This window comes from Chiroxiphia lanceolata, chromosome Z, assembly GCF_009829145.1.
Source record: "Chiroxiphia lanceolata isolate bChiLan1 chromosome Z, bChiLan1.pri, whole genome shotgun sequence".
Classification (NCBI taxonomy): Eukaryota; Metazoa; Chordata; class Aves; order Passeriformes; family Pipridae; genus Chiroxiphia; species Chiroxiphia lanceolata.
The window spans coordinates 30,452,355-30,474,918 of NC_045671.1; the positions used below are offsets into that span (position 1 = coordinate 30,452,355).

The 22,564-nt window shown below is 40.4% G+C and overlaps 1 protein-coding gene across 3 annotated transcripts; it reads left to right on the forward strand.

Moving 5' to 3' along the window:
* Positions 1 to 289: 289 nt before the first annotated feature.
* On the forward strand, positions 290 to 22,564 carry C9 (complement C9). Of its 3 annotated transcripts, none has more exons than XM_032674669.1 (11): positions 290 to 424; positions 6,792 to 6,909; positions 7,514 to 7,661; positions 9,050 to 9,197; positions 10,757 to 10,895; positions 12,532 to 12,747; positions 16,068 to 16,308; positions 17,698 to 17,826; positions 21,009 to 21,187; positions 21,394 to 21,622; positions 22,379 to 22,564. In XM_032674669.1, the coding sequence occupies exons 1-11, from the start codon at positions 339 to 341 to the stop codon at positions 22,543 to 22,545; spliced, it is 1,800 nt and encodes a 599-aa protein (XP_032530560.1). In that variant the 5' UTR covers positions 290 to 338; the 3' UTR covers positions 22,546 to 22,564. The 3 variants fall into 3 exon arrangements, with proteins under 3 accessions (XP_032530560.1, XP_032530562.1, XP_032530561.1); XM_032674670.1 differs by having other exon boundaries at positions 305 to 424; positions 6,816 to 6,909; XM_032674671.1 differs by lacking the exon at positions 17,698 to 17,826.

Here is a 22,564-nt window from a genome sequence, read left to right on the forward strand (position 1 = left end):
GAGTCACTGCTATGACAGCGTTTTTACTAAGCAGCTAATGGTTTTCTAATTCAATACATAATGTCTTCCCTATATTAGAAAGATACTATTAAACAAAACTTGTTTATTTTTAATCTTTAAACTACTCCACAGTATTTCCCAGTCCCCATTCAGAGGAAAAAGTGGAATTTTCTGAAAAGTGGACTTTAGAGCATTTACCGTAAGGCAGTTTTGGCCCATTACTGGCATTCTTCAGTAAACACTGCTTTTTGTTTGTTCTCTTGGTAATAAATAACAAAAGGAACAGATAAATAAATTGCAAATTCGGTCATGGCTATTCTAGTCTATTCAGCTACAAAATGAGAATCATGCTTGTTATCCTGCAGTCTATATCCATACTGTGCAACTTAGAGATGGTTGTCTCACTTTTGGGGGAAAGCAGAAGGTAAGTGTTCTTTGTCTTCTGCAGCTATCTCTACTGTTTTATTTCTCTTAACACAGAGTATAAACATCCAATGCAGACATTTCTTGTGGCAGCTTGCTTAGATACCCTATGAAAAAGCAAACTACTTCTTGCTGTATTTCAAGGAGTTAAATAGCAATGCTGTATCCGTTTATTCTGGATGTGTGTGACACGATAAAGGTAACTGGTAGCAATTGAAGCCGTATTCTTCCAGGGTGGTGAAGCTCAGGCGCCTGTTTTCTGTTGCACACTGAGTGTTAAAATACTTAATATATTTCTTTCTGAAGATGCACAATTTTATGCTGGCAATACTTTTCTTACTATTTAAAGTCTGCCTATTTCTAATCTTTGGAAATATAGCCTTTGTGCTTTCACTGCAAGTATCACTAGGAAGTGAGCGAAGGCTTAGTCCCTACAAAATGATCACATGAAAACAACTAAAGCGCTACTCTGTCAGAAATGTCTATATGCCGTTTACTAGAATGGCCAATATGAATGATGAAAAAAATGTAAGTCTTATGCTGGAACAAGTCCAGAGGGCCACAAAGTCCATAAGAGGACTGGAGCACCTCCTCTACAAAGACAGACTAAGAAAGTTGGGGTTGGTCAGCCTGGAGAAGAGAAGGTTGTGGAGAGACCTCATAGCGACATTCCAGTGTCTGAAGGGAGTCTGCAGGGAAGCTGGAGAGGGACTTTTCAGCAGAAACTGTAGTGGTAAGAAAAGGAGTAATGGGTACACACTGAAAGAGGGGAAATTTAGGCTGGGGACCTTAAAGATCATCTAGTCCTAACCACCCCTGTCATGTGCAGAGACACCTCCCACTAGACCAGGTTGTTCAGAGTTCCATACACCCTGACCTGAAACACCTCAAGGGATGTGGCATCCTCAGCCTCCCTGGGCAACCTGTTGCAGTGTCTCACCATCCCTACAGTAAGAATTTTTTCTGAATATCTAATATGAACCTACTCTCTTAATCCGCTTTCCCTTGTCCTGTCCCTACATGCTCTTGTAAAAAGTTCCTCTCCATCTTTCTTGTAGGCTCCCTTCAGGCACCGGAAGGCCGCAATTAGGTCCCCCCTAAGCTGTCTCTTTCTAGGCTGAACTATCCCAATTCTCTCAACCTTTCCTCATAGGAGAGGTGCTCCATCTTGGTGACCTCTGCACTTGCTCCAACAGGTCCATACCCTTCCTGTACTGGGGACCCCAGAGCTGGATGCAGTGCTCTAGGTGGGGTCTCACCAGAGCAGAGCTGAGGGGAAGAATCCCCTCCTTCACCTGCTACCCCCACTGCTTTGGATGCAGCCCAGGATGTTTGACTTTCTGGATTGTGAGTGCATGTGGCCAGTTCGTGTCCAACCTCTCATCCGCCAGCACTCCCAAGTCTTGCTCTCCAGGGCTGCTCTCAGTTGTTTATCCCCCAGCCTGTGTTGGTGCTGGGGATTACCTTAATCCAGGTGCAGTACCTTGTACTTGGTCATGTTGAACTTTATGACATTTCCATGGAGCCACTTTTTGAGCCTGTCCAGGTCTCTCTGGATGGCGTCCCATCCTTCAGGTGTGTCAACAGCATCACTCCACTATGTGTCATCTGCAGACTTGCTGAGGGTACACTTTACTTCACTGTCTATTCATTAAAATATTAAATATATATAAATATATATAATAAATATATGTAATGACCATGTTAAATAGCACTGTACAGACCCCTGAGGTACACCACTTGTCACTGATGTCCACTGGGACCCTGAGCCATTGACCACATCCCTCTGGATGCAACCATCCCAACTGCTTCCTTATCCATCTAACAACCCATCCACTGAAACCATCTCTCTCCAATTTAGAGAGAAGGAAGTTGTGGGGGACTGTGTCAAAGGCTTTACAGAAATCCAGATATATGATATATGTAGCCTTGTCCACTGATGTGGTCACCCCATTATAGAAGGCCACTAGGTTGGTCAGGCATTTGCTTCTTATGTTTTGATGTTTATTATTATTTTGGCATTCAGATCCAATTAAAGCACAGGGTTGATATGTTCATTAAGAAACAGTCCTGCCAGAATATACAATTATTACAGGGAATCCATAGCAGGCAACTTTGGGCAGCAGCTTGGCTTCCCAGTGTACCAAAGACTGTGCAGCTTGATGATGGTGCTAGCAACTACAGTTGGCAAATGTTGTGCCCTCATGTGATGCTATCATGTCTCCAAATTCAAGAGAGCTATGCTTTCTCTCTTGGTCAGTGATAATTAAGCAACCAAGGCTTTTTCTTCAGTCTTCACTTTTGTCACTGATGAACTCAACAGTCCTCTGTTTTGAAGTATGGCTCAACAATAAATCACCAGAGCTCTGTGGCCTGATGCTGTACAGAGTGTATTGTGCAATCCAAGACAAGGTGTAAACAATTCTATGTTCTGATTGTGAAATGGCTTTTGCTTTCCAAAGAGTACCCTCCTGTCCCTCAAACCTCTCAATAAAGGATTGCAAGGAATGTATTTTGATTTCCTTGCTTGTCTGCAAAGTTCTTGCTTTCAGCTGTCACCTTCAGTGAAGTTCAGAAATATGTTTCACTATAAACTTCTCTAGTGCCTGAATATGTGATGATCACTAGGAACAAGACGTACATCTGCCTTTAGAAATCCTCTTAGACATCTCAACGTATCTTTAAGGAACCTGTCAGTCTTCAACCAGAGGTGTCGGAATACATGTTGTTACTCAGAGGTTTACAGTCCTACATCAGTAAGGAGACGAAAAGGTCGTATATGAAGGCATCTCGCAGATATAGGAAGGGCTGATTCTCAATCATTTGCTAGAGCAGTAGATTTTAGTTTCTTCCCACTGTTGATGCTACTGTCTGCTAAGTGGGGGGAAAATATTTTGTAGAATGCTGCACAGCAACTTTTCAAGCATTATTTGTTTATTATTAAGTATCTGTAAGATGAGCTAATTACAGATGAAAGTTGTTTTTGAAGACACTGGAGAACTATGTCAAATTTTGAATACACTACAACTTTCCAAAATTTCGTAGAGCTGCAAAATACGTTGAAAGGGACTTCTGGAGGTCTTCTACAATGTTCTGTTCAAAACAATGCTTTAGATTAGGTTATCCAGGGGTCTTGTCAAACAGTCTTGAATACTTCCACGATAACCTGTTTCTCTGCATTTCCCTGGGTAACCTATTTCAACGTTTAATGGTTATAATCATAACTGTTGGGTTTATTTTAATATTCAGATGACATTTCTCCTGAAGCAAATTCTGTATGGGACCTTTATCTTCTATATAACTATCTTCTAGAACTTAGCCTTTCCTATAGAAGTTTCTAAGAGTTGCTGTAACACTTCTCTTTTTCTTTGTTACTTTTGAGTTATAAACCTTAATATAACATAGGGTAAGTGTGACTGAAGTGGAATTATAATGTCAAAAATCTTTATCCTTTCCCAGGCTGAATTATCATTCTGCTCTATGTAAGCACACATGCTTAGTCAATATTTGACATACACACACCTTGTAGTAAACCTCAACAGCCCTGGAGAAAAAAGGCTGCCCCCTAACTGGGCATGTGAAGGAAGAAGAAAGGACTCAAGTTAAAAGTACCATGTTGAATCTAATCACAGTCTTTCTGTGTTGGGGTAAAGAGACAGAATCAGAATCATGGAATCAACTGGATTAGAAAAGACCTCCAAGCAACACTACTGTGGTTACTAGACCATGGCATTAAGTGCCACATCCAGTCGCATCTTAAAATCCTCCAGGGATGGTGATTCTACCACCTCCCTGGGCAGCCCATTCCAATGCCTGATTACCCTCTCTGTAAAAATTTCTTTCTAATATCCAACCTAAACCTCCCCTGGCACAGTTTGTCCTACTGTTGGTTGCCTGGAAGAAGAGACCAACCCCCACCTGGCTACAACCTCCTTTCAGGGAGTTGTAGAGAATGATGAGGTCTCCCCTGAACCTCCTCCAGACTAAACAACCCCAGCTCCCTCAGCCTCTCCTCATAGGACTTTTGCTCGAGTCTCTTCACCAGCCTCACTGCTCTTCTCTGGACCTGCTCCAGCACCTCAATATCCTTCCTGAACTGAGGGGCCCAGAACTGGACACAGCACTCGAGGTGTGGCCACACCAGCACTGAGTACAGGGGAAGAATCACTTCCCTGGTTCTGTGGGCCACATTGTTCCTCATAAAGGCCAGAATGCGATTGGCCTTCTTGGCCACCTGGGCACACTGCTGGTTCATGTTCAGCTTCCTGTCAATCCAAACTCCCAGGTCCCTTTCTGCCTGGCTGCTCTCCAGCCACTCTGTCCCCAGCCTGTAGCACTGCAGGGGGTTGTTGTGGCCAAAGTGCAGAACTCGGCACTTGGCCTTGTTGAACCTCATCCCATTGGAATCAGCCCAACTGTCCAGTCTGTCCAGGTCCCCCAGAAGAGCTCTCCTGCCTTCCAGCAGATTACCCCATACCTGATAGTGATCATTAATGGATGTACAGGTAGAAATGTAAGAACAAGACAGATGTTGAAAGCCATCTCCCTCATTCCCAGCACTTTCAGCTGCCAGATAGTGGGTTATAGATTTAGGTACACAGAGTCCACTAGAGTATTAGTGAAAGGGAGTTCTGTGTAAAATGGACTTCTCACAAGGTTGTTTCTACATCCTCTATCAAGCGCCCCAATTCCTGGTGTCAGGGACAAGCAAAGCTTCATGCTTCCCAACCAGGTAAGAGTTTGGAAGGCCCCTGTTGTATGGAGAGAATTCTTCATTCTTTATCTCATTTCTCCTGTGTATAGAGATTGGGCATACTTGTGCTCTTCCTTTTTTTTTTTTCAGAATCCCACCTGTTAAAAGCAACATCCTCAGCCAAGGACATATTTACTGCAGGTCCTGGGTTGAGGTCAGGGGACTTCTGGGAAGGAGCTCTTTAGGAGCGGCAGGCAAGGCAGTTGGGAGTCTATAATACAGATACTTCCAACAGCAGCTGTGTTGCATTTTTACTGCTTGTGCGTGTGACAGCAGAAAGTCTGAGGCATCAGAGCCAGTCAGGTCAGCAGATTATATAAAAGGTTGCACAGCAACCCTGTGATCCCTGAGCTGTTTAAAATTCAATAGCTAGAAAGAGATTGATTTATCATCTCAATGACAACTTACTACTTATGTAAACTGAACATAGAATAAATGGCACAAGGAAGTTAGAACAACTGTTATATCTTTCTTGTTCAAACTGCAGATTTCTTAGTCTTGTGGAGTCAGGTTATATTTGTTTAGAATCCTGACGTATTTGTACAATGGGAGGGGCTCAAGGAGCAGAGGGTAAGGCCCTGCCTGCAATGAAAACCCATATGTACATCAGGCTGCAACCTGCTGGGCTCAGCAGAGAAGGTCCCAGTGTAGAGCAGAGGCAGCAACATTAACCTGGAGAGACGCAGAGAGGGTGAATGAATATGGAAGCATGTAAGGCCAAATTGGAATAAATTACTCAGAGCAAACCAAGCAAGTCAGACTTTAATGATCCTTCATTCCTCTGCTATCTAACACTGTTACCTGTGAAGATAAGGTAAACTACTGGCCTTGGTTTTTAAAATTAAAAAGTCATTCTACAGTGCATTAGTTTTTGATATCTACCAGTGAGTGCCTTAAGGAAACTTTATTTCTATTATGGCCTTTTACTTAATGACAACTGGAAGTTTGATGATGTTTAAAACTGAGAACCAAAATGAAGAGTCACTCTAAAAGAAATAGGCCTCACTGCAGAAGTATTCAACTTGACAAGCTGAACAACAGTAAGATAAACACTTGTCTGGTTTTCTTCCAACAATGTAAGTTAGTCTGTTACTAAGTAATACCTGTATTTATGAGTTTTCTTTCAACTCAGGAAAATATTTACGCTTTTATCCAGGCTTAAGAGCAATGCCATTAAAGTTAATAAGATAAAAAAATCACAAAAACCTGTACTGAAGTACACTCTATTCAAGATGTGCTGCTGTGCCTTTGTCTTTAGACTTACATATTGGGAAGCACAGCCACTGTCTGAGTGGGGGACTGCAGATGTTCTCTGTGTATTATTGTTTCATTCTCTTCAATAACATGACCCATCAGAAGAGCATTTGTATGCACGAAGATCTAAAAAAGGGGAAAAGACCTGGCTTATTAAGTCTTCAAAGTGTTTTTAATGTAATTTTAAGCCACCAAAGAATTTAATATTAGGCAGCTGTTTATACAACTAAGTACTGTTATGAAAGTGAAACAGAAATCAGTTTGAAGATTCTTCCAAAATATTGGCCCATGGTTTAAATACAAACTCACATGTGATTTTAGTGTGCTGCCCAGGACTGTACTGGAATGTTTTGTTTGACAGCTCTTCAGAAAAAACTTTCCACAGGGGAACAAGAGAACTGAATGCTCCATCTCCAATAGATTGTAAACTGAGCAGCTGGAGCGCGTGGGGGCCCTGCGACCCATGCACCTATCAAAGGGTAAGCTGTTGTTGGAAGTCTTTGTTCCAAAGCCACAATCAAAGGGATGCTATCTGTCTGGTTGTTGGTTATGAGAAAACATCAGACTGCAACTCTTAATACTGTATGTTCATGACTCAATGACACCCACAATCATTTCAGATGTGAAGCCATAAGAATAAGACAATAATGTAGAATACTGTCAAGTGCTCTCATTCAAAATGTTTTCTTCATAAAAATTATCTATTTTGGCCATATGGATGTTTCTATTAAAAAGTAGATTTTTATTTTCTTAGGGGAGTGGTTCTTATGAGACTTTAGAAAATAAAAGACTTGAAAGCATACAAAATATAAGTGATGCACTGCCTCCATGGAATGAAATAAAAAAAATTAGTGAAATAAAGTAATTAGTGAAAAAATAGCATCTGTACGTATTAGCTGAATATTGATAATTATTAATTCAATATTGTTTTAACCATAAGATGTGCCTGTGTAATTTCAACCAAATATTTCAACAAAGATGCTTCATTTTGAAAAGTTCTCATGTTCACGTAGAAACCCTTCAGTTCTGGTAGAGTTCTCTTTTCTTTCTGAGCCATGTTAATAGTGTTATTTATCTTTCAAGTTTCGCTCTAGACGTATTGAAAGATTTGGACAATTTGGTGGAAAACCGTGCCTGGAGGCCTTGGGAGACACACAGACCTGTGAAACCAGTGAAGTCTGTCCTGAAAAACCAGAAGCAGACTGTGGTGCTGACTTTCAGTGCACTTCTGGTAGGTCTTGTTTTCGTGCCGTATAATGCCTTTACTCAGAAACTACACTTTACTTAGTGCTGTAAGTTAAATCATTCTCCATTGAAGACAAAATACATACACCAAAAAGAGATATATGCTTCACTGCTTTTCCAGCTGGAGGTGATTCCCTGAATCAAGGCCTTATGCCAGCACTTAAAGACAGTCTGTAGGCAGCTGGGTTCACAACCACAGTGACAAAAGCACAGCATGAACAATGCTTAAGACGGAGTACATTCCTCTTATCTTCCATTATAATTTGCATGTAGTTTAAATTCTTCTGTAATTTCTTCTTCATGGTTAGAGGCTGACCATGCTGTGAGTATCCTTTCTTCTACCTTAACTGCTCCACCTGCTACTGAATCACTACGTTTTATGAAAAATCACCGGGGGGGGGAACCTAAGGCTAAAAGAATTTTAACAGAATGGATATGGAAGTTTACTGACCTGAGGGTTATGATGGATGCTAGCTGGAGACCAGAATGCATCTAAATTGAAAGTAAGATATAAATTTGTAAAGCGATGCAAGCATGGCATACAAATTAACGTAGTGCTTAAGACTCATCAAAAATCAAAACAAAACAGGAAAAGTTAATAGTAATAAATCTAGTCAAAAAAGAAATGGAAAGATGGTAACTGAATTTTGAGCACCGAGACATTTTTAGTATTGTTTTAAAATCAGAGTAGTGCAAAAAGAGAAATTAAAAATTGGAAAGTAGGCCTTTAGCTACTAGTTCACAGGCATTGTGTGTCTTTACTGGAGAGGCAGATGATATCAAGTAGTGATGCTTTATTTTGCTAGGGCTAATTCATCTAAATCTTTAGATCCTATGGGGAAAAAAAATGAGTCTTTGTAAAACTTGTGATATGCAGCCTCAGGAAAATTACTACTACACTGTTGCTTTAGAACACAAATCACTACAGTTTTGGACACTACAGTGGCCATAGTATTTAAATAATATTGTCCAAATTACCACAGCTTAAATAATTTAGAAATAATTCTTTGTTGATGTTGAATTGGCATTTTCCTGTAGTCTCTTAATACAAAAAAAAAACCAAACCCAAAACAAAACAACCAAGCTAACAATCAAGGTTTAATATAGAAAAAATCTCAGGCTGTAACAACTTTCTTCATATGACAGCAGTTCTCCTGTGACTTACTTTTCTCAGCCACCCTAATAACTCCTATGTAAATACAGTAATATGCAGGGGGTTTTTCATTTGAAAGAGACAGAGTGTAGAATTTTAATCCCTCCTGACAATAATAGAAATGTATGTAGAGGGAGATCTCAATAAAGAGTAGCTGAGGGTGTCATTTATAGTCGATCTTGACAAAAATGCATTCATGCAATGTTTTATTCTTTGATTAGGTCGGTGTATAAAGCAACGACTTGTATGCAATGTAGACAATGACTGTGGAGACTTTTCCGACGAAGATGCCTGTAAATCTGACCCACGATCACCATGCCGTAACCACGACATTGACGTGTCTGAAGTTGGTAGGACTGCAGGGCACGGGTATGTATGAAGTAAAAGGTAGTATTGGGCCTGGTGAAGAGTTTAGGATTGTCTCGAAAGCCGGCTGAAAATACTGGGGCACACTGACATTCCCAAAAGTGGAATCTCAATCATGTTTGCATTTGTATTCAGAAACGCTAAATAGCTTTTGGAAGAACACTCAACTACTATTTTATTTTGTATACTTGTGGAGGATAAAATATTTATACAGACAGTGTAAATCAATCATAAAGTTAGTAAACAGAATCATACATAGATATTACATGAATTAACTTAAAATGCATATTATTCAAATGTAAAGTTTATAGAGATATAGATATGTTTCAAGTGATATTTCATAACAAATCAGTAATTCCCAATTACTTTACTAAAAAGCATGTGTAAAAGGGAGAAAATATCTCTTGATTGTTTATACAATGAGATACCTTACTGCAATAACACTCTGCCTGCAGGTTTTTTGCACCATTGAATTCTCTACTCCCCAGATCTTTGTTGTTTACAGGAGTTTTCATCATTAATCTAAGTTATAAATGAATCTTTCTATTCTCAGACTTTGCTGCATTTCTTTAGTTTCAAACAAAAAAAAAGAATGACATATTGTTTATCTACAAACAGTTAGAAGACAGCTATCTAAACTGAATAGATGAAAATAAAAGTGTACAACAGCACCACTCTGTGTTTAATGAAAAGGATGATCCTTCTCATTTCATTTCTTACTGTGTAAGGGAAAAAGTGCTTCTGTTTAAGCATGAGGAAGTAAACCAAGTACTTAGGCAATTTTAGAAGTAGCTTATTTATTATTTCTACAGCAATCTATTACTAGAATCTTCCATGAGAAAACCTTGTATAGAGATGCAGTAGTGATGTTGGAGACTTTGATGATTCAATTACCACTTTCTGCACTCAGATAGGTACAGGCATTTCTCAGATGCATATGTTGTAAATACTGAAAATATTCAAATGTATGAACCAGGCACAGAAGAGCAAAAAAATCACGCAGAATCCTCCAAGAGGCAATTATTTTTGGAAATATTTCTTGTGCATCAGTATATAGATGCATAGAGTTTTACAGCCGATGTTCTTGCCTCCCTTGTTTTGTAATGATTCAGATTTCCTCTCTTCTGCCGCAGGAAATACTGCTATTTCACCAGGTCACACCCTGAAAGAAGAGATAATACTAGGAGTAGCTATATATTCCTTCTACAGATTTGATGGGTGTTATACACGCTTGATAACTGAGCTCCTACCAGCAAACAAACTAACATAAGTTATGAAAAAACACAAACCAAATCCAGGCTAAATATAGGTGTTGAGATGTACTTTTAAATCTATAAGGAGTGCTTTCTCACAAATATATTGGTCAAGCAGAAATTATTTTAACCTCCTTTTATTCATAAGGTTCTCACTGTGTTTCTCACAAGAGATAAGTCAAGCTGCCTAGATGAAGCAAGATTCAGTTTCACAGCTACAGTCTCCATCTCTTGCAGAAAATGGCATTTCCAGCCTTAATACCATTGTCTATAGGTGCTGACACCTCCTGTCTTGTATTTTTCTTATAGAATCAATATTTTAGGGATGCAGCCAATGGCCAGCCCATTTGACAATGAATTTTTCAATGGTCTTTGTGAAAGGGTGCGTGATGGAAACACACGGATATACTACCGCAAACCATGGAACGTGGCTGTTCTCGTTTACGATGTAAGTTTAAGTCCTGTGCAAACTAGGGTGTGTTTAACTGAATGCTGAATCCTGACATCCTCTTGGAAGACTCACCATATCTCTTGAGTCAGGCAGCTGAAGCTTTTTAGCATCAAGCTTGCGCTGAAGTCTAGAGAAAAACAAATTTTGTTATCATTTACTTTGGGAGTTAAGCTCAGTTGTGCCAGATAAACTCCCACATGTTCATTGCTGCAGCTTTGCACAACAAATGAAACTGTCTGGAATGTCTACAGTATGAGTGGATGAGATGAGCAGAAGCTGTACAGAAAGGATTATGATATCTAACTTTTACTCAGTAGAGAAGCAATTAAGCTACTTTTTCAAAGACACTGGAAAAAAAAAAAGGCAGGAATGGTATTAGGATACTCTGGTCCTACTTGATTTCCCTCTGTCCCACTGAAAAAAAAAGTCTAATATGCTTTTGAGTTTCAGACTATGACTTCCAGTGAGGCTTGAAAACCAACAATGTTGATGATTGTTGAAGTATAAACGTCAGATGCATTTCAGAAATCAAAGCAGTATTTTGCTTACCAAAGATTTTGCCTATTTCTTCAAGAAGGAACTTCATAAAACAAATACAACTTAAACCACCTCCTGCTCAAAATGTAAATCTGACCCAAGATGATTGTTTATATTTGATTTTGAGGTAGAACCATTTTCAGTTATTAAAATTCTATGTTCTGGTAAAGTATACTAAACAACACTGAAATAGGTATTTCTGAATTAGCTATTGTCTGCTGTAAGAAAAGAAGACAAAATCATAATTCTGACTCATTTCAGATGTCAGGACCTATTAGCAAATCTTATCTCCATTCTAGGAAAGAGATGGAGACTATTATTCCTTACGCAGAATCACAGAATCTCCTCAGTTTGGAAGGGACCCACAAGGATCAGCGAAGTCAACTCATTGCCCTGCAGAGGACCATCCCCAAGAGTCACACCATGCACCTGAGAGCATTGTCCAAACGTTTCTTGAACTCTGTCAGTCTTGGTGCTCTGCCCACTTCCCTGGGGAGCCTATTCCAGTACCCAACCACCCAAGATGCTGGGTGAAGCACCTGTTCCTACTATCTGACCTAAACTTGCCCTGACAAAACTTCCTGCCATTCCCTCAGGTCTTGTCACTGGTCACCAGAGAGAAGAGATCAGTGCCTGCCCTTCTGCTTCCTCTATGAGGAAGCTATATACCATGTAAAGGAACTCTTAATTCACATAAGTTACTTGGACAGTTTTACATGCTGAGATTTAATACTCACTGAAATATTGTCATTGCAGCTTTCTCTTGACCATTGAACCACTGAACTGATTGAGATAAGGTGGTTTGTGAATGGAATGGTATTTCTGTTTCCATTTGATTTGTTTTAAAAGAAAAAAAGAGGTGTAAGAAAATGTATTGCTAAGCAATGTAAATGATATAGCTTTAAAGTGTTACATAGATTTTTATATTACTGTCTGTTTTGTTTTCTCATACAATCTTTCATTATCTTTTCTCATACAAAGGCAGACAAAACTTTGGGTTTTTTCTTACACAACCTTTTCATTATCTTTTCTCAGGCAAAAGCAGACAAAACCTTGTTTTGTTTTCCCATGCAACCTTTTCATTATCTTTTCTCAGACAAAAGCAGACAAAACCTTCACATCAATATTCTACCATGATCGTTCAAAAATGTTACGAGAGGTCTACATGGAAAACCAGAAACACTTTAGTGCTGGCCTGTCTCTGAAATATACACCTACTGATGGAAGCGATATTGATGTAGAAGGAAATTTCAAGTATAATTATAGAAAGAATGCAACCTTAAATTCCATTCTGGAAAGCTCCACTGAAAGGGTGAGTTTAATTCAACTAAAGGTTTTAATGAAAATATTCTACAAATAGCAAAATTTGTACAGTGTTGGAATAACAAAATAATATTTTTTCTAATTATTCTAATCAGCTGCTGCTTTTCTGTCATTTATTAAAAAAACAATGGTAATAATAGGGTTAAGATTTCAGATGTGGACAAAGGGTAACCAAATGTAGCTTCTTTTTCCCACTGTTTCCCCTTGGCTAGCAAACACCCTCATCTCTATCAGGGGTTGAAGTCAGAAAGGGTCAAGACCTTTGGTCTCATCTTGATTAAAGAGCAGCTCTGATCTAGTGCAGTGTGTGCAAATTTTGTGACAAAAATTTGTGACAAAAACCTGCCACTGAATAGACCTACACTATGTAAACAAAATAAGCACGTAGAATAATGACTGAAAGGCCAGATTCCAGTCATTTGGGTACCTCCGTACTAAAGAACTGGCCAAGGCTCAGAGGCATGGGCATTAACACTGGTACATGGCAGTCCATTGTTTTTACTAGCATGGTTTTGGCAGTGCTAGCTCTCATGGTCTCATAAGCAACGCCCATCCTGCAGTTCCCTACAGCATGTTTAAAGCAGATGTTCTCATAGGCAGTCTGGAGAGAGGAAGCCTATTTTGGGGTTGCACAAAAGCCATATCACTACCATCACTTTGAGACAGGGGAAAGACCCATTTTATTTGCCAGTAAAGAATTAGCCTTAGCATTTAGTGAAGCCCAAATGAGAAAGACCATAAAAAGTGACACTAGATGTGTTGTGGTTTAAGCTCAGTCAGAAACCAAGCCCATGCAGCCACTTGCTCATTCTCCCCCCATCAGGATCAGGGAGAGAATCAGAAGGGTAAAAGCTAAAAATCTCATGAGTTGAGATAAATACAGTTTAATAGGGAAAGCAAAAGCTGTGCACACAGGCAAAGCAAAACAAGGAATTAATTCCCTGCTTCCAGTGTGCAGGCAGGTGTTCAGCCATCTCCAGGAGAGCAGGACCCCATCACATGTAATGCTTACTTGGGAAGACAAACACCATCATATCAAACATCTACTACTTCCTCCTTCTTGCCTCCTGCTTTACCTACTGAATATAATGTCATATGATATGGAAAATTGCTTTGATCAGTTTGGAACATCTGTCCTGGCTGTGTCTCCTCCCAGCCTCCCATGCAGCCCCAGCACCCTCCCCAGTGTGGCAGTACAAAAAGCAGAAAAGGCCTTTGCTCTGTATAAACAGTGCTCAGCAATAGCAAAAACATCTCAATATTGTCAACCCTGTGTTCAGTACAAATCCAAAACACAGTTCCACGCTAGCCACTGTGAAGAAAAATAGTTCTATCCCTGCCAAAAAGCAGCACAACATGGCATTATGGCCTATTCCAGCAGTTATGTACTGGGTCATATACTGTTCCTCACCCTGTATGCTAAGGTCTGTGATCACGACATGCCATCGTGTACAAGGCACATCAATTCCATAGCACTGAAGTGCACCACGTGAAAGCAAGAATAGATTTGCCTCAACAAATTCAAATTTTCAAGTTTATCAGCCTTGTTACCTAGGAGCTGTTCAGAGCTCTGGAGGTCAAGTGGATATAGGGGAAAACTAATATAACTTCCACAACCTGTTAATTAAAATAATGCTGAAGAGAAAGATCTGTACTATATAGATAATTTGACACACAACACTGACTTTGTGTTGTTATGATTTTTCTTGGGATGGAAAAGAACTCAAACCATAAATCTCCACAGACGCAAAAGATCAAGTTCTGTAGCTTAAGGTATTTTACGGACTGCTTACAGTCAAGTGGGGACCCCTGGTGGTCTAGTGGTTAGGATGCAGCACTCTCACCACTGGGGCCCGAGTTGGATTCTTGGTCAGGGAAACTCCCCCGGGCAGATGGAGCTCGTCAGCCCTGTAAGGCCATCCATCTAAGAGAAGGTCACTCTAAACAAACCTACGTCCTGAGGACCTCACTGCCACTGTCCAAGCTCACTCGGCCCCGGCAGATGAACCTTAGGATTAAAGGGTGGGCTCAGCTCAGCGCACACTGTGTCTCACCTAAAAAATCCACTGTGCAGGCTCGAAGGGTAAAGACCTTTCCCAAATCTTTGTTCGCGAAGACTGGCCATACATATACACAGTCAAGTGACCTGTGATAGGAATTTTGGCCTCAAATTCTTTCTCAGAGATCAATTCAGAGAATGAGTCACAATCTGTCACCAGCTGAGTTCTATCACTGTAAACTCACATGGCTGAAGGGCAGTGGAGTGGTAGCCTCTGGCTGGGAACCCTCCAGGGCTCACCTGAAAGTTAAAGCCAGGAGGAGCCTGGAGGCACCTGGAGATCTAAGGATTTTGTACATCCTGGTTTGCAGGAATATTGCACCTGCAAAAATTTCCTCACAGTCATTTAGATGCCTGCAGACTTCTACTGGTGTCAAGCAGACTCTGAGTCACCAGTTTAAGATCCTTTAAATGGTGCCAGCCAGTATGATGGTCAGGTGCTAGATCCCTTTTACAAACCTCCTACTGGGCACTACTGTTGAGGGAGTCATATAAGTACTGCAGATAATAATGGGATTTGGAAAGCATGCGTTTGCTTAGATTCTTAAGTAACTCTTTCACAAAATTTTATTTCACAAGTTAAGGGGAGTAGCTAGATCCTAGTTTTGAATATGATATAAAACCACCTGGAGTGTAATTTACAGACATATCAGTCGCTGTAGCTAGACTTACAATGTATGTATGGGTCAAATGACTCATGGATTTTTTTCTGTCATTAATTCTCATTTTCTGATGTTATTTGGGGAGCTTTTGTTCTTAATTGGAGCTGTGCCCTTCCTTCTGACGGTCTGAGAATAACAGGGAAGTGATCCAAAAAAAGAGAGAACTTAGTTCTGCTCTGACTATAAATGAAGACAAAACTCCATCTTACCCAGAGCTGGCAGGTTCTGTTGTCTATATAGAATTACTTTTCAATGTTATGAAAGCCAGAAAGCCACTTTCGGTAGACATTGTACTTACAGAGAAGACCCTATTGTCAAATAGATCACAAAGGGCTTGCTGAAATTAGTAAGGGAAGAGTTCTGCAAAACTGGAAGAACTGAAATTACGTCAGTCTCTTGATGCTTCCTCAGTTTAAATCAGAGAACATTTAATTTTAATCAAACAAGTTTGACCCTCTTCCAAAACACTAGACTGAATGCCACGTTTAAAAGTGCTGTAGCTTCTTTACAAATAACGTAGAACAGATTTTCCTGCTGTGCTGCATACCAGAATGGCACTCTCACCTCTTTTCTTCTTCCTACATTCAGAACCAAACCTTTCTGCATGTAAAAGGAAAGATTCAGCTGGGAAGATTCCAAATTCGGAGTCGTGATGTCCGTCTCACAGATAGTTTCCTAGATGATTTAAACGTTTTGCCTGCTGAATATGATAAGGGGGAGTATTTCAAATTCCTAGAAGATTATGGAACTCACTATGCGGTCTCTGGAACTGTAGGAGGAAAATATGAACTTGTGTACGTGCTGGATGATTACGCTATGTCTCGAATAGGTATGCACTTTCTTGGTCTCCCTGTGGTAAAAATGTTCTAGCCAAGTCTCCAGACATTCAAAGAGATGTATGATGATCGATCTGTCTATATGATATGTGGAGCAATACTGAGAACAGCACAGTTCAGTGTGTGCTGCTTGTGGTACACCAGTGGCATTACAGAATTACATGAGTTCAACAGATATTAGAGTCAGCCTTTCTAACTGACAGAAATATTTGAAGTCTCTATTTTAAGTCTATAACTGAGAGGGATTTAAAAAAATTAAAAAGATCTCTTGAAAATATTAGGAATGTAATTGCTGGGACATGATTTACAAGAGATCCCCAAAGCCTAGAAAATCTGCCTAAACCTTAAATCCAATTTGCTAGTTGGTACTTTTTGTGTTGCAATCACTCTAAGAGTACAGTGGTGACAAAAAGCAAGGATAAAATTGAAGTACTTCCTAGAAATCACATGGTGCACTTGAGTGTGTTGAAACTGATTTCATAGCCTTCAGCATTCACACTGGAATTTTCCATGTCCTAGTTAAGATAGCAAAGCAGAAATTTAATCCTCCCTCATGTGCAGTTCAGAAATATGTGGGTTTGTGCTGGATTAAAGTGATCACTCAGGAAAAAAATTTAAAAAAGGCAATTCTCATGCTGATTTTGGAAATCAGAAAATAATTACCTGTAGCATGCAGTGTCAGCAACAATATTACTGTCAGATATTCAGGCTATGCAAAGGGGCATAGGAGAAAGATGTCACATATCCTACTGTTAATCTGTTCAGAACCTGGAGACTGTGGTGCTATATTTTTTTTAATGTACAAATTTTTACCACAATTCTTTCTGAATACAAAAGTGAAGTTGCAGATGATATGTTTGAGTTTAATAAACAGAAAGGAGGTGTTGGAGGCAGTAGTGGATAGATGAGGATTAGAATTAATGGGAGTAGTGTACTTGTAAGAGATTAGTGGCCTTGATTAACTTTATGGGGAAAAGGAGTAGAGAAACTTGCTTGAGGTTAGGAGAGAGAGAGACTGGGAGAATTGAATGATTTGGCCCATAGAAAGTGTAAATGTTAAGCAGATGTGAAGGAAAAAAATCCTCAATATAATAATTGGAAAGAATGGTTCCTAGAGGGACATTTGCTTTCAACTAGATCAAAGAAAAGAGAAATCCATTTTTAATATTTTCCTAATCACTATAGATCTTACCTGCATCTGTGCAGACACTTCATTTACAATAATCCTCACATTCATTTCATAGAAGAGGACAAAGCAGAAGATAAATGGGAGGAAGAAAGCCACAAGCATTTTCAGTAGCCCCAAAAAATTTATTCTTTATGAATAATATCACATTATTTATGGTCATGCAACTTCTCTAATTACTTTTTTCTACTTCCAGGTATCACTGTAGAAGATGTGCAAAAATGCCTTGGTTATCACTTAGATGCCAGTATTGCATTTAGAAACTTGCATGCTGATTTTAATATTGATAGTGGCAAATGTAAAAAGATTCATGTGAAGGACAAATGTAAGTATGTCCTTCATTTACATTATGTCTTTTGCTTAAGAAAAGATGATAACAGTTGCTCTACCTTTTATAATCAATATAATCAATATAGTTATTACTTTTAGTAGACCAATACAGGTGAGGCTGACATAATTCCATGCTCTCGAGACAGCCTGAGAATGTGTTTCCAGCATGCACACACACACACAAACACATTTACATGATGCATACATACATGCACACACCACTGGCCACACAAGTAAATACAGACAAAAGCACAGCACTCAGGCACCAATGTTTTCATCCTGTTCTCCCCTCCATCTGACCAGGGTGAAAGTCTTTTAGTGGGTAATATCACAGAAACACAGGATGGTGGAGGTTGGAAGGGTCCTTTGGAGGCCATCCAACTCTCCAGCTCACACAGGTTCAACTAGAGTAGATGTTCTTCCCAGGCAGCACAGGCCTCAGGATACTTCAGGCCCTCCACAACATACATGTATAGCCAAGACAGATCCCTCTAGCAGCTGATGTTAGACATTCAATTGAATGAGCAACTGGATTGTTATAGTCTCCTCTTAGTGACTCTTAGATATACAACACCAGGCTCACAGCTCTACTCTCACTGTTGGTACAGACCACCTGATGCACACCAACACACACCCACACACACACTGTGGATGCCTTCAGTAAGTGGCCTTAGATGCCCAGTCTACCCAGCAATTGGCCCTTGAATCCTCTTACCTCCATTTTCCTTAGGCAGATATACCCTCACATGCCAACAGGCCTCAGTCAAACCAGGGACCTTGACATCTCTCCAGTATTTGGCCTAGAAACCCTGGTCACTCCAGCAGCCATCTCCTCCACTTATCTCGCTCTGGAGATATAGAATCATAGAATAACAGAATGATTTTTGAATGAGATCATCTAGTTCTAACACCCCACTACTGGAAGGGATTCCATGCACAAGATCATGTTGCTCAGGGTCCCATCCAACCTGGCCTTGAACACTTCGACAGATGAGGCATCCACAGTTTCTCTGGGCAACCTTTTCCAGTGCCTCACTGCTCTTTGAGTAAAGAACTTTTTCCTATCATCTGATCTAAATCCCTCCTCTTTTAGTTTAAAATCATTCCCCTTGTTCTGTCAGTATCTAAACGTGTAAAAAAATCACTCTCCTCTCTTTTTATAAGCCCCTTTTAAGTACTGGAAGACCGCATTGAGGTCTCCCCAGAGCCTTCTCTTCTCCAGGCTGAACAACCCTAACTCTCTCAGCTTGTCCTCAGAGGAGAGGTGCTGCAGCACTCTGTCCATTTTTGTGGCCCTGCTCTGGGCTTGCTCCAACAGGTCCATATCTTCCTTGTGCTGAGGACCCCTCAGCCAAACACGGGTGGTGTCTCATGTAAGCAGAGTAGAGGGGCAGAATCCCCTTCCGCAACCTGCTCTTCTTACTGCTCTCAGTGAAGCCCAGGACACGCTTGGCTTTCTGGGCTGTGAGTGCACATGGCTGGGTCATGTCCAGCCTCTCATCCAGCAGCACCCCAAGTCCTTCTCACCAGGCTGCTCTCAATGAGTTTTTCTTGTGGTCTGTGCTCATGTCTAGCATTTCTCAACCCAGGTGCAGCACCTTGCATTTGGGCTTGTTGAATTTCATGAGGGTTTGGTGGGCCCACTTCTCAAGTTTGTCTGGGTCCCTTAGGATGAAATCCCATCCTTCTATTGTGTCAACTGCACTCAGCTTTGTATCATCTGCAAATTTACTGAGGGTGCACTTAATCCCACTGTCTATGAGATTGATAAAATCTCATAGACCAGTGGTCCCAAGACAACCCTGAGGGACACCACTTGTCACTGGCCTCCACTTGGACATACAGCCATTGACCACAACCTTCTGGCTGTGTCCATCCAACCAGTTCCTTATCCACCAAATGGTCCATCCTCCAAATCCATGTCTCTCCAATTAGGAGATAAGGATGTTGTGTGTGACTGTATCAAAGGCTTTACAGAAGTCTAGGTAGATGACATCAATTGGTCTTCCCTTGTTTCCGTTGCAGTCACACCACCACAGAAAGCCACCAGATCTAGGCCAGAGTAACATCTGCTTTGATACCTGTCTCCCAAGCCACTTACTTGCTTAACACCTGTTAGTGATCACACCTGGCGTATATATCCTCACTTGCTCCACTTACTGGCAACACAAACACCAGGTCCCCATCAATCATTGTCCAATTCTAGATGCTGGCACACAGATCTCCATACACGTGAGCACACAGAATAAGGTCCCCCTGCCCTAGAAAATAGTCAGAAATGGACTTTAATGGTAAGACAGGACAGACTGCAAAGATGAAAGGCAGTACATGGTAGACAAGCTCACTGATCAGTCACCTTTCTATATGCAATCAGCCCCCTTTTTTTGCTTTTGTCCCTCTGTCTTCCTATGTTTATTCCTCCCAAAGCCACCATGATCATCCCTTACCTCTTCATTGGCACTTCTCTAAATATATGCCAATTTTTTAAATTTGTGCAATCCCAAAATGCCATTCTTTGCATTCAGAGAACCCTTCCATTGACTCATCTTGGTCTTGACTCATCCTCAGCCTCATCCTGCAGGGCTAATGGCTCTGCTGGGACAAGGCCTGAGAGGGCTCAAGGCACGGGCTTCCTTTCCCTGATTAGCCTAGTTGTGTTCCCTTGCCTGTCACTGTTCATCTCTGCTCCCTTGTGTGTCTGGAGATGGGCTTTGTTTCACATGACATAAAAGTTGCAGAAAGGAAGGAGATTTACTACTGGGTGCAGAAGAGGCAATTAATTTCAGTCCTCCGCTGTGTTTGTGTTACGAAGTAAAAGATGCTACTCGTCTAGTCCCTGCCCTTTACTGGTTCTGCTCAGGTGATACAGTAGCATTACTCATATTATCTTTGGCTTGTTATCAAATGACTATGATCTCCATAATACCTTTCAGTTTGTCCTATCCCTTCTTTTCATTTCAGATATAGGGTTTTCTACTTAAATTGTAAAATCGATTTCCTCCCACATAAAAGGTAAGAGCAAAGAAAGATTGAATTGTGTTACAACAGTGAGGGAAGGGGTCTCTCTACAATCATTTTAAAAAGTGGAACTGGCTGAACTAGAAGGACGACTGTGTTTCCAGATGCATGGGCATTAAACACTCTTCTTCTTCATCCTCTCTTTTTTTCTTTCTGTAGCACAATTAAATGATGATGCTGTCATTGATGATGTCCTTTCCTTAGTTGAGGGGGGAAAGATTGACTTTTCAGTTAAAATAAAAGAAATGTTACTACGAGGATCTAAAATGGTTGATGTGGAGGATTACATACAGTGGGCAAAGTCTTTAGTTGATGCTCCAGTAGTGATACAGCAAAGGGTAAGTACAGCTTCTTCAAAGCTGTGGCTTTTACAGTTTGAAAGTTTTGTTCTAAGATGGAGGTAAGACGCCAAGTTTATCATGAACTTTCAGGTATTTTCTTCATCTTGAGAGTTTCTTCAGATGCTTACTCTAGTGATGGCCATATAAAAAGGATTCAGAATTGTGGAAAAGTGTGTTTTGCATGGACTTTTTTTTTTCTACAGCCTTCTCCAATACATACACTTGTTCCAGTTAAGATGAGAGATGCACATTTAAAGAAACAAAATTTGGAAAGAGCAATTGAAGACTACATTACTGAATACAGTGTGTGCAAATGTGAACCCTGCAAAAATGGAGGCACTCTTGTGCTGGTAGATGGAGCCTGTACATGCCTGTGCTCAAGCTATTTTAAGGGAATTGCTTGTCAGATTCCCAAATCAACATTAATTGAAGGTTAGTAAGTACTCTAAATAAACTAAAATGAGTATATTTGTTCTTGACAATATCCTGACAAAATGAGCCTTCATAAGGACAGAAGAATTTCATAGCACTCCATTATACCTACTGCTGTCAAATCTCATGGGTATAATGGTGTGGAAATAAGTGTAAGTTACTGTGTTCTTTCCATAAAGGGGGTACTCTAATTTAGAATTCATTGTCCCACATACATTATTGTGTCTGGAATGACATGAAGTTCATTTGAGTACACAGGAGCATTGCTGAAGCATGGTGCAGTAGTAGTAAACTGATTTCAGGAAAAAGCAATCTCACCACGTCTTAAACTATTTTGTCTTCAGCCTTCTGCAAAAGTGCTGTGTTTGCAAACACATGATCACATTTCACAATTACTGTGCTAGCTTAATATTAGGTTGGTCTACAAAATGGAAGAGGGAGAAGAATGCAGTTCCACAACTGACAATATAAAAAATTTATTGTGCAGTAAATTAATTCTCTGTGGCCAGGTTTTTAAAGCACAGGCGCCCAAAATTGGCCTTAGAACTTGATTCCTAGGATGAAAAATTGTTGAAAGACTGGGGCTCTTAAACAGTGCCACTGACGAGAACATTCTCAAAAGCTAAATCTGTGCTTTGGGTTGTGTGCTGGAGGCTGCAATGGTCTGCAGAGTCACCATAACTCAGAATGTAAGAGTTGAATCATGGTCACCTTGAGAGAGGTAGGTGGACTGATCTTAATATTATGGTGTCTTAGTACCAGTTGTCATTGATGGAGGCTGGAACTGTTGGAGTGCCTGGTCCACCTGCATCAATGGAGAAAGCACTCGAACTCGCCAGTGTAATAATCCTGCACCAGGACCTGGTGGCAGACCATGCCAGGGAGAAAGCATTGAAAAACGGCCCTGTGAAGGAAGAAAATAGCTATACTCCTCAAAAACAG